The sequence below is a fragment of the Nerophis lumbriciformis genome, linkage group LG27 (genome assembly GCF_033978685.3).
Source record: "Nerophis lumbriciformis linkage group LG27, RoL_Nlum_v2.1, whole genome shotgun sequence".
In the NCBI taxonomy this organism is placed as follows: Eukaryota; Metazoa; Chordata; class Actinopteri; order Syngnathiformes; family Syngnathidae; genus Nerophis; species Nerophis lumbriciformis.
The window spans coordinates 9,389,355-9,403,398 of record NC_084574.2 but is presented as its reverse complement, the minus strand read 5'-3'; the positions used below and the strand labels follow the sequence as shown (position 1 = coordinate 9,403,398).

The 14,044-nt window shown below is 34.4% G+C and overlaps 1 protein-coding gene across 1 annotated transcript in view; it reads left to right on the top strand.

Moving 5' to 3' along the window:
- The first annotated feature begins 356 nt into the window (after positions 1 to 356).
- The window catches only part of LOC133570205 (uncharacterized), a 36,948-nt gene continuing 23,260 nt past the window's right edge, over positions 357 to 14,044 (top strand). Inside the window, exons 1-7 of the mRNA XM_061922975.1 lie at positions 357 to 490; positions 3,045 to 3,260; positions 5,291 to 5,356; positions 7,179 to 7,223; positions 7,294 to 7,373; positions 9,460 to 9,556; positions 9,637 to 9,714. Of these exons, the coding sequence (XP_061778959.1) occupies positions 457 to 490; positions 3,045 to 3,260; positions 5,291 to 5,356; positions 7,179 to 7,223; positions 7,294 to 7,373; positions 9,460 to 9,556; positions 9,637 to 9,714 (616 nt within the window). The 5' untranslated portion in view covers positions 357 to 456. The remainder of the gene's footprint in view (positions 491 to 3,044; positions 3,261 to 5,290; positions 5,357 to 7,178; positions 7,224 to 7,293; positions 7,374 to 9,459; positions 9,557 to 9,636; positions 9,715 to 14,044) is intronic.

Genomic DNA, 14,044 nt, shown 5'->3' with positions numbered 1-14,044 from the left:
TCCATGTGTAATCCTCAATTTGACACCACATGGCATACAATTAATATACATGGGAGAAAACAAAATGACACAACTACTAACGACAATAAAACGATGGCTTATAAAATGACACATATTCACATAGAACAGTACAACACTAAACAGCAACATATACAAAAGTACATATTATAGAATGCATGCTCAGAACCTATCATTTGTACAGTGATTTAATTGATGGCTAAATGTTGATCATGTATTGTTGTGCAGTTGAGATATGTGTCTGAAGAAATACTGTACAGTGTTTCCTTGCACTTGCATCATTTTAAGCAACACACTTGCATCCTGTCTGTGTTCAGAGACCTACATCCTCTTTTTGGGTTCCTTTTGTGTCACAGCTTTGTTTTCAGACTTCTAAGATACATATCAATATTGTCATTATTCCTTGTATTTTTTCTAAATACCTTCTACACATGCACAATGCTAGCGTTTGGTCCGTCATTCTTCACCCTGGGTAAGATTTTTTCTGTGTGTAAGGTGACTTCATAATATTCTTCTTAACCCTGGTTGGTTTTAGAATATTTAAAAAAAATATACTGAAGAAAAGCCTACTTTTTAAAATAATTCAAATGTTGTAGAATGTAACTGTTTCAAATGTTTTGTTTAAATGTGATTTTATTTTGTTTATTGCAAGTTATATATAAAGGATGAATTAACAAAGGTAATACAAACTAATATTTCAAAATAAATTAACAAATATAATATAGGTAAACAATGTATCGATAACAATTTCAGTGTAAATTGTATGGTATCAAATGCAAGTATGGTGACTTATAATTAAATAGCTAAATTAAATAATAAAACACTCATAGATCATTGAAATAAATAATACAATTATTGAATTATCAAATAATATATAATATTCTCATTAATAATAAAATTCTCATTGACATCCCACTGGGTTGTGAGTTTTTCCTTGCCCTGATGTGGGATCTGAACCGAGGATGTTGTTGTGGCTTGTGCAGCCCTTTGAGACACTTGTGATTTAGGGCTATATAAATAAACATTGATTGATTGATTTGTATGTATTATAAAGTATTTTTAGGGTAGCAAATTGACATTTCTAAATATATTGTGTATTATTTAGGAGTTTAAAGCTTGTCATTGTGGAGTATCAAACTTTTTAACAATACTTTTTTTCATGCGGCATAATTTACACATAAAATAGCAGCAATGTCAGAAAATACCTGAATAATCTTTTTCTTATGTAATATTTCCTAATTTACTGGTGTACTATCGAGATGTTAGTATAAAATGTGATTACATTTGCGAAACTGTGGATATATACAGTATATAGATATACATATAGAGTATACTGAGTATGTTTATGTGTATAAAAATGTATGTATATATGTGTATATATTAGAGTTGTACAGTATACTGGTCCTAATAAGGTATCACGGTCCTAATTAATTGAAATCTCTCTCATAAGTTAACCAGCTCCCCTATTGTGCACATGTAGATACGTAACATGTAGATACGTAACATGTAGATACGTAACATGTCGATAAGTAACATGTAGATACGTAACATGTAGATACGTAACATGTAGATACATAACATGTCGATAAGTAACATGTACATATGTAACATGTAGATACGTAACATCCATCCATCCATCCATTTTGTACCGCTTATTCCCTTCGGGGTCGCGGGGGGCGCTGGAGCCTATCTCAGCTACAATCGGGTGGAAGGCGGGGTACACCCTGGACAAGTCGCCACCTCATCACAGGGCCAACACAGATAGACAGACAACATTCACACTCACATTCACACACTAGGGCCAATTTAGTGTTGCCAATCAACCTATCCCCAGGTGCACGTAACATGTAGATACGTAAACGTGCATACAGCTGCTTGGATTGATGCCAAATATTAGCGCAGTTAAAACTGCCCAATTAGCAGTCAACTAATGCAAATTAAATGACCAAATTTTGTAGCAAATCCCTACAATTTGTGTTTTATCTTTAATTTTTAATTTAAATTTAAATTGTATCTAATTTAAATTGTTTTATGTTATTTAAAAAAAAAATGTATTAATTTAATTTAAATTAATTAAAATGTAATAAATGTGTTTTACCTGCTACATGGCTTATCTGTGTACATGTATCCATAGTTTTATTTTTAGTACATACTAATAACTGTATTTGTATTATAACAAAGACCTGGAGTGGCAACCATAAATCATGAATAATTGATTATGTCAGTAAAACTTTCTGTTCTATTCTACCCTAATCCTTGATCATGGCAGACTATATGTAATATGGAAAATTGTAAATTGTTCTCAGACTGCAACAAGAAAAGCCCAATGTGTTTAATGCCTTTTAATTAATATTTTAACCTTGTAAAAGTGTTCTTTGACTATGAGTGTTTAATGCAGTGTCAGATTTTCTGGTAACACTTTAGTACGGGAAACATATTCTACGTAACAAAGACTTAATTTACAGTTATTTGGACGCTAGGGGAACATATTCTAAGTACCCTAACCCTAAACCTAAACATAACCATAACCCTAACCTTATTGAGGGAAGACTCTTAGTTAATGGCTTACTGGTTGTATAATAAGGCCATGCAGAATAAGGCATCAATAAGTACTTAATAATGACTCATTAAGAGCTAATATGTTACTCATTTGCATGTTAATAAGCAACTAATTAATGGTGAATATGTTCCCCATACTAAAGTGTTACCGATTTTCTGTTCAAATTAAGCCAATATTGACACTTTTCGTAGTTCTATTTATTTTCGAAAAGTATCAAAAAGTATCGAAAATTATCGATATACATTTTGGTACCGGTACTAAATTATTGGTATCGGGAAAACCCTAATATGTATATGTACAGTATATATACCTCTATATATAATATGAACTCAATATATATGTATATACAGTAATGATTATGCACTTTTAAATGCAGTAAAATAGTGTAATGTGAGGAGTTATTGTGAGATAATACGAATATTGTACGATACAAAGCCTTCACGTTTGCCTTTTGGCCTCCCTGCAGGCGTCGCTTTGTTTTTGCTCACGGACGCGCAAACGCTTCCCAGCGTTTCACCTGAACCAGGGCGGCAAACCACCACCACGGATGGAACGGCGCGGGAAAACAGTTCCATCACTGAAATGTCCACCACTGCAAAGTACAACAGCAGCAACACGAGCAGTACTAGCATGGGCTATGCTAACACCACCACAACCATCATTACCTGGACTCAACTAACTAGTAAGCATACAAAAATCACATTATAAACATACTATTTGAAATTAATCAAAGAACAAAATGTGCGTGAGGTTATAAATATTTTTGTATTTAAATATACGATAACGTTGGTTAGCGTCCAATCAGACTGTGCTATAGTCATCCCTATAATTTGTTCAGCCACTAGAGGGCAAATGTGTTCAGTATTTTGGGGTTTCCATCTGTTAAGATGTGCTAATGCAGTGTTTTTCAACCTTTTTTGAGCCAAGGCACATTTTTTGCGTTGAAAAATATGCGGAGGCACACCACCAGCAGAAATCATTAAAAAACGAAACTCAGTTGACAGTAAAAAGTCGTTGTCGCAATTGTTGGATATGACTTCAAACCATAACCAAGCATGCATGACAACAGCTCTTGTCTCAAAGTAGGTGTACTGTCACCATCTGTCACCCCAGGAAGAATAGTCTCCACTGCGGTGTAGACTAATGGGGATCCTTAATAAACCAAACAAACATCCCGCCTTGACTTATTTTGAGTTTTTTGCTGTTTTCCTGTGTGTAGTGTTTTAGTTCTTGTCTCGCGCTCCTATTTTGGTGTCTTTTTCTCTTTTTTTGGTATTTTCCTGTAGCAGTTTCATGTCTTCCTTTGAGCGATATTTCCCGCATCTACTTTGTTTTTATCCTTCTTCGTGGGGATATTGTCGATTGTCATGTTCGGATGTACATTGTGGACGCCATCTTTGCTCCACAGTAAGTCTTTGCTGTCGTCCAGCATTCTGTTTTTGTTTACTTTGTAGCCAATTCAGTTTTAATTTTGTTCTGCATAACCTTCCCTAAGTTTCAATGCCTTTTCTTAGGGGCACTTACCTTTTGTTTATTTTTTGTTTAAGCATTAAATACCTTTTTACCTGAACGCTGCCTCCCGCTGTTTCCGACATCTGCTGGCCCCACTATGGACTGGACTCTTACTATTATGTTGGATCCACTATGGACTGGACTCTCACAATATTATGTCAGACCCACTCGACATCCATTGCATTCGGTCTCCCCTAGAGGGGGGGGGGGTTACCCACATATGCGGTCCTCTCCAAGGTTTCTCATAGTCATTCACATCGACGTCCCACTGGGGTGAGTTTTTCCTTGCCCTTATGTGGGCTTTGTACCGAGGATGTCGTTGTGGCTTGTGCAGCCCTTTGAGACACTTGTGATTTAGGGCTATATAAATAAACATTGATTGATTGATTGATCTACAAAGCAATTAGCTACCGGCTGCCACCTACTGATATGGAAGAGTATTACACGGTTACTCTGCCGAGCTCTAGACAGCACCGACACTCAACAACAACACATCATTTGCAGACTATAATTACTTGTTTGCAAAAAATATTTTATACCCCAAATAGGTGAAATTAGATCACCTTCCACGGCACACCAGACTGTATCCCAGTGGTTGAAAAACACTGTGCTAATGTACTAATCGTAATTTCGGATTGGTTGTTGTTTGTTAGTCTATTTGTTAGGTTGTAACAACAAATGATTTAATATCGAGTAACGCTGATGTCTCACATGGTAATTGACAATATTTACTATATTATCAATTATATTAAGACAAAGCAATAAGGCTTGCACATTGAACAAACAAAATAATTTAAGAAATGTAATATTAGTTTACAAAAACACACGTTCTGCTAATAACTTAAGCATAAAAACATACAGTAGTCTGAAGTCTGTTAAAGTTTTCCAAGCTTAAAATGTTGCCTTCACAAAACTACACAAGCTACATTTTTCCACTCATAACTGTCATAGAAGTGTAAAAAGAAAGGCAAAATGTCACTAAAATGAAGTGAAATGACTCACCCTTTTGAAGACTATGTAATGTCATGGTTCTTTGTGTGTTTTACCTATCATAGAATTACTTTTGCGGTCATGGTTTTTCTGAAAATTTGACGTCAACACATCATTTGGACAACCAAAACCTGTGTTGAACACAAATCTGCTGTAATTTTTAAGTAGGGTATAATTTTAAACATTTCATATCTCTTTGACTTGATCCAGGTGATGGCCCTGATACCACGAGGACTACAGTCACCACCACAAAAATGAAAGACCAGAAAGACAAACGTAAGTGACTGCATATATGTAGACCAGTGGTTCTTAACCTGGGTTCGATCGAACCCTAGGGGTTCGGCGTAGCCTCCACCACGGAGGTAAAGACACATCCAACTTATCGTGTAAATAAAAACTTCTCCCTATCGGCGTCTTTTGGATGACCCCCAAACAATGTTGCCTCTAATTTTGCATCTGATTTGCAGGTTGTTTGATTGATCGATTTAAACTTTTACGAGTAGATTGCAAAGGAAGAGAATACATTATATGAAACAGTACAGTTAACACAGTACAGTACATATTCCGTACAATTGACCACTAAGTGGTAACACCCGAATAAGTTTTGTTTGTTTAAGTCGAGGTCCACGTCAATCAATTCATGGTAACGTGTGTAAGGTGTGTAATTTGTTGTGAGTTCATGCACTGTGTTGGTTTTGTTCTTTGAACAAGGTGATGTTCATGCACGGTTAATTTTGTGCACCAGTAAAAAAAACATTTTACTTTTTCTTCAGTTTGAAAAAAAAAAAAACATTTTATTTTTCACTAAAGAAGGGTTCGGTGAATGCGCATATGAAACTCGTTGGGTTCGGTACCTCCAACAAGGTTAAGAACCACTGATGTAGACACTAAACCTAAGACTTGTTCCTCGTCTTTCCTTTGTCGATATACAGTACAGGCCAAAAGTTTGGACACACCTTCTCATTCAATGGGTTTTCTTTATTTTCATGACTATTTACATTGTAGATTGTCACATCAAAAGTATGAATGAACACATGTGGAGTTATGTACTTAACAAAAAAAGGTGAAATAACTGAAAACATGTTTTATATTCTAGTTTCTTCAAAATGGCCACCCTTTGCTCTGATTACTGCTTTGCACTCTTGGCATTCTCTCCATGAGCTTCAAGAGGTAGTCACCTGAAATGGTTTTCACTTCACAGGTGTGCTTGAAGCTCATGGAGAGAATGCCAAGAGTGTGCGAAGCAGTAATCAGAGCAAAGGGTGGCTATTTTGAATAAACTAGAACATAAAACATGTTTTCAGTTATTTCACCTTTTTTTGTTAAGTACATAACTCCACATGTGTTCATTCATAGTTTTGATGTGACAATCTACAATGTAAATAGTCATGAAAATAAAGAAAACCCATTGAATGAGAAGGTGTGTCCAAACGTTTGGCCTGTACTGTAGTTTGTATGTCCACTCATGCAGTATTTTAAATTTAAAAAATACAATTTATCCTTACATTTGTCAATTTTCAGCGAAAAAGCGACCAATGCATCAACTCGTCAATAAAGTGACATATGACATGTACATATATGGGTGCTTTATGCAAAAAACAGCTCAGTGGCTTTGTGGTTAGAGTGTCCGCTCTGAGACTGGGAGGTTGTGAGTTCAAACCCAGGCCGAGTCATACCAAGGACTACAAAAAATGGGACCCATTACCTCCATGCTTGGCACTCAGCATCAAGGGTTGGAATTGGGGGTTAAATCACCAAAATGATTCCTGAGCGCGGACACCGCTGCTGCTCACTGCTGCCCTCACCTCCAAGTGGGTGAACATGGGGTTGGGTCAAATGCAGAGGACAAATTTCACCACACCTAGTGTGTGTGTGACAATCATTGAAACTTAAACTTTTAACTTTACATAAACCAAGCTTGTTTGTTGGACTGGTTGTGTAATTCCTGCATAATCTTACTGACCGATTTATAAACAAAGCAAACAAATATTACTACAGGCGAAGATATTCAAGATAAGCAAACAAAGGCAATAGCACTCCCTTCTGGCTAGTCAAATAAATGACATTTTTGAAATATAGCATGTTTCTTGTCCCACAGGTACCACAGCAAAGCCTTTTATGAAGAAAACTTATGACAGCACTGGTGAGTGACCCTTAGCTTTTTACCATTGCACATTTATCAAGACATTTTAACATACCTTTAAATGTCCAAGGCATCATTGTTCTGGTTTTGATCATCATCATCGCCATCGGATTCTCCCTGGCTTGCTGCTTTGTGAGGAGACGACAAAGGGTTAGTAGACAATTCAAAATACACTCCCACATTCACAAACATTGAGTTGTTTCATTTCTAGCATGAATGCTAAGATGGCTACCACTTATTGCTACGCTTTAGCATAGCATTTATTGTCTGGAAAGCAAAGAATACACAAAGCAGAAAATGTGTATTTTGTTTCAAAAATGTGACTCTATATTTTAAAGGTTTTTAGATCTATTCTGACACAAATGCTCTTCAATATAAAAAGTAATCATTAGCCCCATAGTTTAGCTTGTATGCACTGCTGTTTAAAAACTAAACCATTTTTTTTCTTTTTTGATTGTATTAATATTGTTTTATTACTTAAACTAAATAATTTAATTAATGGGAAACATTTGATTTTATTATTCTCAATTAGTATTATTAATAAAACACAAGTGGTCTGGTTCAAAGCAGTTCTTTGCTAAAATGTTCATATTAAATATATTAATATTGTTTTATTAATTAAACTAAATACTTTAATTACATTTTTTTTTTAATATTTGATTATTTTCAATTAGTAATGTTATTAAAACACAAGTGGTCTGGTTCCAAACAGTTCTTTGCTAAAATATTTATATTAAATATATTAATATTGCTTTATTAACTAAGCTAAATACTTTAATTAATGTGACAATTTTTATTTTATTATTCTCAATTAGTATTATTAATAAAACACAAGTGGTCTGGTTCAAACCAGTTCTTTGCCAAAATGTTCACATTAAATATCTTAATATTGTTTTATTAATTAAACTAAATACTTTGAATAAATTAAAAAAATATATTTTATTATTTTCAATTAGTAATGTTATTAAAACACAAGTGGTCTGGTTCCAAACAGTTATTTGCTAAAATATTTATATTAAATATATTAATATTGTTTTATTAACTAAGCTAAATACTTTAATTAATGTGACAATTTTTATTTTATTATTCTCAATTAGTATTATTAATAAAACACAAGTGGTCTAGTTCCAAACAGTTCTTTGCTAAAATGTTTATATTAAATATATTTATATTGTTTTATTAATCAAACTAAATATTTTAATTAAAATGAAAAATGTGATTTTATTATTTTCAATTAATAATGTTATTAAAACACATGTGGTCTGGTTCCAAACAGTTCTTTGCTAAAATGTTTATATTAAATATATTTATATTGTTTTATTAATTAAACTCAATATTTTAATAAAAATGAAAAATGTGATTTTATCATTTTCAATTAGTAATATTATTAAAACACAAGTGGTCTGGTTCTAAACAGTTCTTTGCTAGCTTGTTTGTAAATTTCTATTAAATATATTAATATTGTTTTATTAATTAAACTTAAAAAAAAAAAACATGTGATTTTATTATTAATTAGTACTATCATTAAAACACAAGTGGTCTGGTTCCAAACAGTTCTTTGCTAGCTTGTTTACAAATATCATGTTTTTTTTTTTGTTAATTTTATTAAATATATTAGTATTGTTTTATTAATTAAACTAAAAAAAAAAAATAATAAACATGTGATTTTATTATTATCAATTAGTACTATCATTAAAACACAAGTGGTCCAGTTCCAAACAGTTATTTGCTAGCTTGTTTGCAAATATCACGTTTTTCTTTTTTGTTAATTATATTAAATATATTAATATTGTTTTATTAATTCAACTTAAAAAAAACACCAAAAAAACCATGTGATTTTATTATTATCAATTAGTACTATCATTAAAACAGAAGTGGCTTGATCCAAAACAGTTATTTGATAGCCTGTTTGCAAGCATTTGTTTTTCTTCTCATAATATGCCTCAAAAACAACTTCTGCTTTTTGTATTTCTTTGTTTGCGGGTGTTGGTTGTGTTTTTTGTTTTATACAAGCATCTGAACAAAGAAAGTTGAAGTGTTAATGCTAATGTTGAAGTGTTAATGCTAATGCTTTGTTACCTGTCAAGCCGCTAAACTATGCTATGGTAGCCTGTCCAGTTTTAGTAGCACAAACCTGACTCTGAGTGAAATATACAGCTGTTATATTTACTACAATGTTGATTATTTGCTTTCAAGTTTAGGCTTTAATGAGTATTTCTAACCTCGATTTCTTTAGCGTTATTCTGTGGACTTCCACTCAAGGCCCGATGAAGCTAACGTCCCCCTCAGTACTGTGGAGCCTGAAGCACCTGTTGATAGTGCGTCACATAACGGTGGGTTAGCAATAGCGCATATCCCCATGGCGCTACAATAATGTTGCATCAACAACTACTGTATCTTCACTACGTTACAGGTTTGCAAACCTTCCAAAGCGACAGGAAAGGTGCCAAAGACGTAGGGGAAGAACAAGAGGAGCCGGATGGGCACAAAAGTAAGAAAGTAACTTTGGTTGACGCAACATATGAACTTCCTCTTTCTTAAATGACTTCACATTTGACAAGAAAAGGAAGTACAGTTTCTAAAAACTTGTCTTAACACTGCTGGTGAGCTCAGTGGCTTTGTGGTTAGAGGGCTGCCTTGAGATCGGTAGGTCGTGAGTAGAGATGTCCGATAAGATGTCCGATGGCTGATAAATGCTTTAAAATGTAATATCGGAAATTATTGTTATCGGTTTCAAAAAGTAAAATTCATGACTTTTTAAAACGCCGCTGTAGGGAGAAGTACAGAGCGCCAATAAACCTTAAAGGCACTGCTATTGCGTGCCGGCCCAGTCACATAATATCTACGGCATACTTGGTCAACAGCCATACAGGTCACACTGAGGGTGGCCCTATAAACAACTTTAACACTGTTACAAATATGCGCCACACTGTGAACCCACACCAAACAAGAATGACAAACACATTTCGGGAGAACATCCGAACCGTAACACAACATAAACAAAACAGAACAAATACCCAGAACCCCTTGCAGCACTAACTCTTCCGGGACGCTACAATATACACCCCCCGCTACTCCCTAGCCCTCCCCACCCCCTCCTAACCCCGCCCACCTCAACCTCCTCATGCTCTCTCAGGGAGAGCATGTCCCAAATTCCAAGTTGCTGTTTTGAGGCATGTTAAAACAAATAATGCACTTTGTGACAGTGCCATGTTGGCATTTTTTTCCCATAACTTGAGTTGATTTATTTTGGAAAACCTTGTTACATTGTTTAATGCATCCTGCGGGGCATCACAACAACATTAGGCATAATAATGTGTTAAATCCACGACTGTATTTATCGGTATCGGATGATATCAGAATCGGTAATTAAGAGTTGGACAATATCGGAATATCGGATAACGGCAAAAAAGCCATTATCGGACATCTCTAGTCGTGAGTCATACCAAATACTATAAAAATGGGACCCGTTACCTCCCTGTTTGGCACTCAGAATCAAGGGTTGGAATTGGGGGTTAAATCACCAAAAAATGATTTCTGGGCGCGGCCACTGCTGCTGCTCACTGCTCCCCTCACCTCCCAGGGGGTGAGGGTGATGGGTCAAATGCAGAGGATAATGTCACCACACCTAGTGTGTGTGTGACTATCATTGGTACTTTTTTTTTTTCAAATTATTTCCAAAGAAAAAGCAGAATTAAGGAAATTATTTGCTGCACTGACTTAGAGACTTTTGCAACACCTGCTGAGCTCTTGCGTAATATGGTAACATTTAGCATGACATCATTTGTGTTTGCAGTCCCATAATTTGGAAATGCTGTAAACACGCCAAATAAAAAGGGAAACCCCAGAACAAGAACCTTTATTGGTCTATAAACTAAGACCGCTGAGGGATGGGCACTGAAATCAATAACAATTCACGCAAAATCAAAGTTATATTTCGATACCTTTGTTGCACATGTTGGCCGGGAAACAACTCAGTCGGATAATGTTAAAAATGTTGGCCCTGCGATGAGGTGGCGCCCAAATGCAGCTGGAATAGGCTCCAGCACTCCCTGCGACCCCGAGAGGGACAAGCGGTAGAAAATGGATGGATGGATGGGCACTGTGAGGCTCATTACAAAATGAGCTGTAGTGATGCATGGTTGGCTATGGTTTGAATTTATATCCAACAATGGCGAGAACTACTTTTTTCTGTCAATATCGGCTGCTGAGTTTAATTTTTTGATGTTTTCTGGTGGTGGTGTGCCTCGGGATTTTTCCAATAAAAAAATGTGCCTTGGCTCAAAAAAGGTTGAAAAACACTGCTGTAAAGTAGTAATGATGGCAGTTCTAAATTGTGTAAAGTACTAATGATGGCAGTTCTAAATTGTGTAAAGTAGTAATGATGGCAGTTCTAAATCGTGTAAAGTACTAATGATGGCAGTTCTAAATTGTGTAAAGTACTAATGATGGCAGTTCTAAATTGTGTAAAGTACTAATGATGGCAGTTCTAAATTGTGTAAAGTACTAATGATGGCAGTTCTAAATTGTGTAAAGTACTAATGATGGCAGTTCTAAATTGTGTAAAGTACTAATGATGGCAGTTCTAAATTGTGTAAAGTACTAATGATGGCAGTTCTAAATTGTGTAAAGTAGTAATGATGGCAGTTCTAAATTGTGTAAAGTAGTAATGATGGCAGTTCTAAATTGTGTAAAGTACTAATGACGGCAGTTCTAAATTGTGTAAAGTACTAATGATGGCAGTTCTAAATTGTGTAAAGTACTAATGGGAGCATTTCTAAATTGTGTAAAGTAGTAATGATGGCAGTTCTAAATTGTGTAAAGTACTAATGATGGCAGTTCTAAATTGTGTAAAGTACTAATGATGGCAGTTCTAAATTGTGTAAAGTAGTAATGATGGCAGTTCTAAATTGTGTAAAGTAGTAATGATGGCAGTTCTAAATTGTGTAAAGTACTAATGACGGCAGTTCTAAATTGTGTAAAGTACTAATGATGGCAGTTCTAAATTGTGTAAAGTACTAATGGGAGCATTTCTAAATTGTGTAAAGTAGTAATGATGGCAGTTCTAAATTGTGTAAAGTACTAATGATGGCAGTTCTAAATTGTGTAAAGTACTAATGATGGCAGTTCTAAATTGTGTAAAGTACTAATGAGGGCATTTCTAAATTGTGTAAAGTAGTAATGATGGCAGTTCTAAATTGTGTAAAGTACTAATGAGGGCATTTCTAAATTGTGTAAAGTAGTAATGATGGCAGTTCTAAATTGTGTAAAGTACTAATGATGGCAGTTCTAAATTGTGTAAAGTACTAATGATGGCAGTTCTAAATTGTGTAAAGTACTAATGATGGCAGTTCTAAATTGTGTAAAGTACTAATGAGGGCATTTCTAAATTGTGTAAAGTACTAATGATGGCAGTTCTAAATTGTGTAAAGTAGTAATGATGGCAGTTCTAAATTGTGTAAAGTACTAATGATGGCAGTTCTAAATTGTGTAAAGTAGTAATGATGGCAGTTCTAAATTGTGTAAAGTACTAATGATGGCAGTTCTAAATTGTGTAAAGTACTAATGATGGCAGTTCTAAATTGTGTAAAGTACTAATGAGGGCATTTCTAAATTGTGTAAAGTAGTAATGATGGCAGTTCTAAATTGTGTAAAGTACTAATGAGGGCATTTCTAAATTGTGTAAAGTAGTAATGATGGCAGTTCTAAATTGTGTAAAGTACTAATGATGGCAGTTCTAAATTGTGTAAAGTACTAATGATGGCAGTTCTAAATTGTGTAAAGTACTAATGATGGCAGTTCTAAATTGTGTAAAGTACTAATGAGGGCATTTCTAAATTGTGTAAAGTACTAATGATGGCAGTTCTAAATTGTGTAAAGTAGTAATGATGGCAGTTCTAAATTGTGTAAAGTACTAATGATGGCAGTTCTAAATTGTGTAAAGTACTAATGATGGCAGTTCTAAATTGTGTAAAGTACTAATGATGGCAGTTCTAAATTGTGTAAAGTACTAATGAGGGCATTTCTAAATTGTGTAAAGTACTAATGATGGCAGTTCTAAATTGTGTAAAGTAGTAATGATGGCAGTTCTAAATTGTGTAAAGTACTAATGATGGCAGTTCTAAATTGTGTAAAGTACTAATGATGGCAGTTCTAAATTGTGTAAAGTACTAATGATGGCAGTTCTAAATTGTGTAAAGTAGTAATGATGGCAGTTCTAAATTGTGTAAAGTACTAATGATGGCAGTTCTAAATTGTGTAAAGTACTAATGAGGGCATTTCTAAATTGTGTAAAGTACTAATGATGGTAGTTCTAAATTGTGTAAAGTAGTAATGATGGCAGTTCTAAATTGTGTAAAGTAGTAATGATGGCATTTCTAAATTGTGTAAAGTACTAATGATGGCAGTTCTAAATTGTGTAAAGTACTAATGATGGCAGTTCTAAATTGTGTAAAGTACTAATGATGGCAGTTCTAAATTGTGTAAAGTACTAATGATGGCAGTCCTAAATTGTGTAAAGTACTAATGATGGCAGTTCTAAATTGTGTAAAGTAGTAATGATGGCAGTTCTAAATTGTGTAAAGTACTAATGACGGCAGTTCTAAATTGTGTAAAGTACTAATGATGGCAGTTCTAAATTGTGTAAAGTACTAATGGGAGCATTTCTAAATTGTGTAAAGTAGTAATGATGGCAGTTCTAAATTGTGTAAAGTACTAATGATGGCAGTTCTAAATTGTGTAAAGTACTAATGATGGCAGTTCTAAATTGTGTAAAGTACTAATGAGGGCATTTCTAAATTGTGTAAAGTAGTAATGATGGC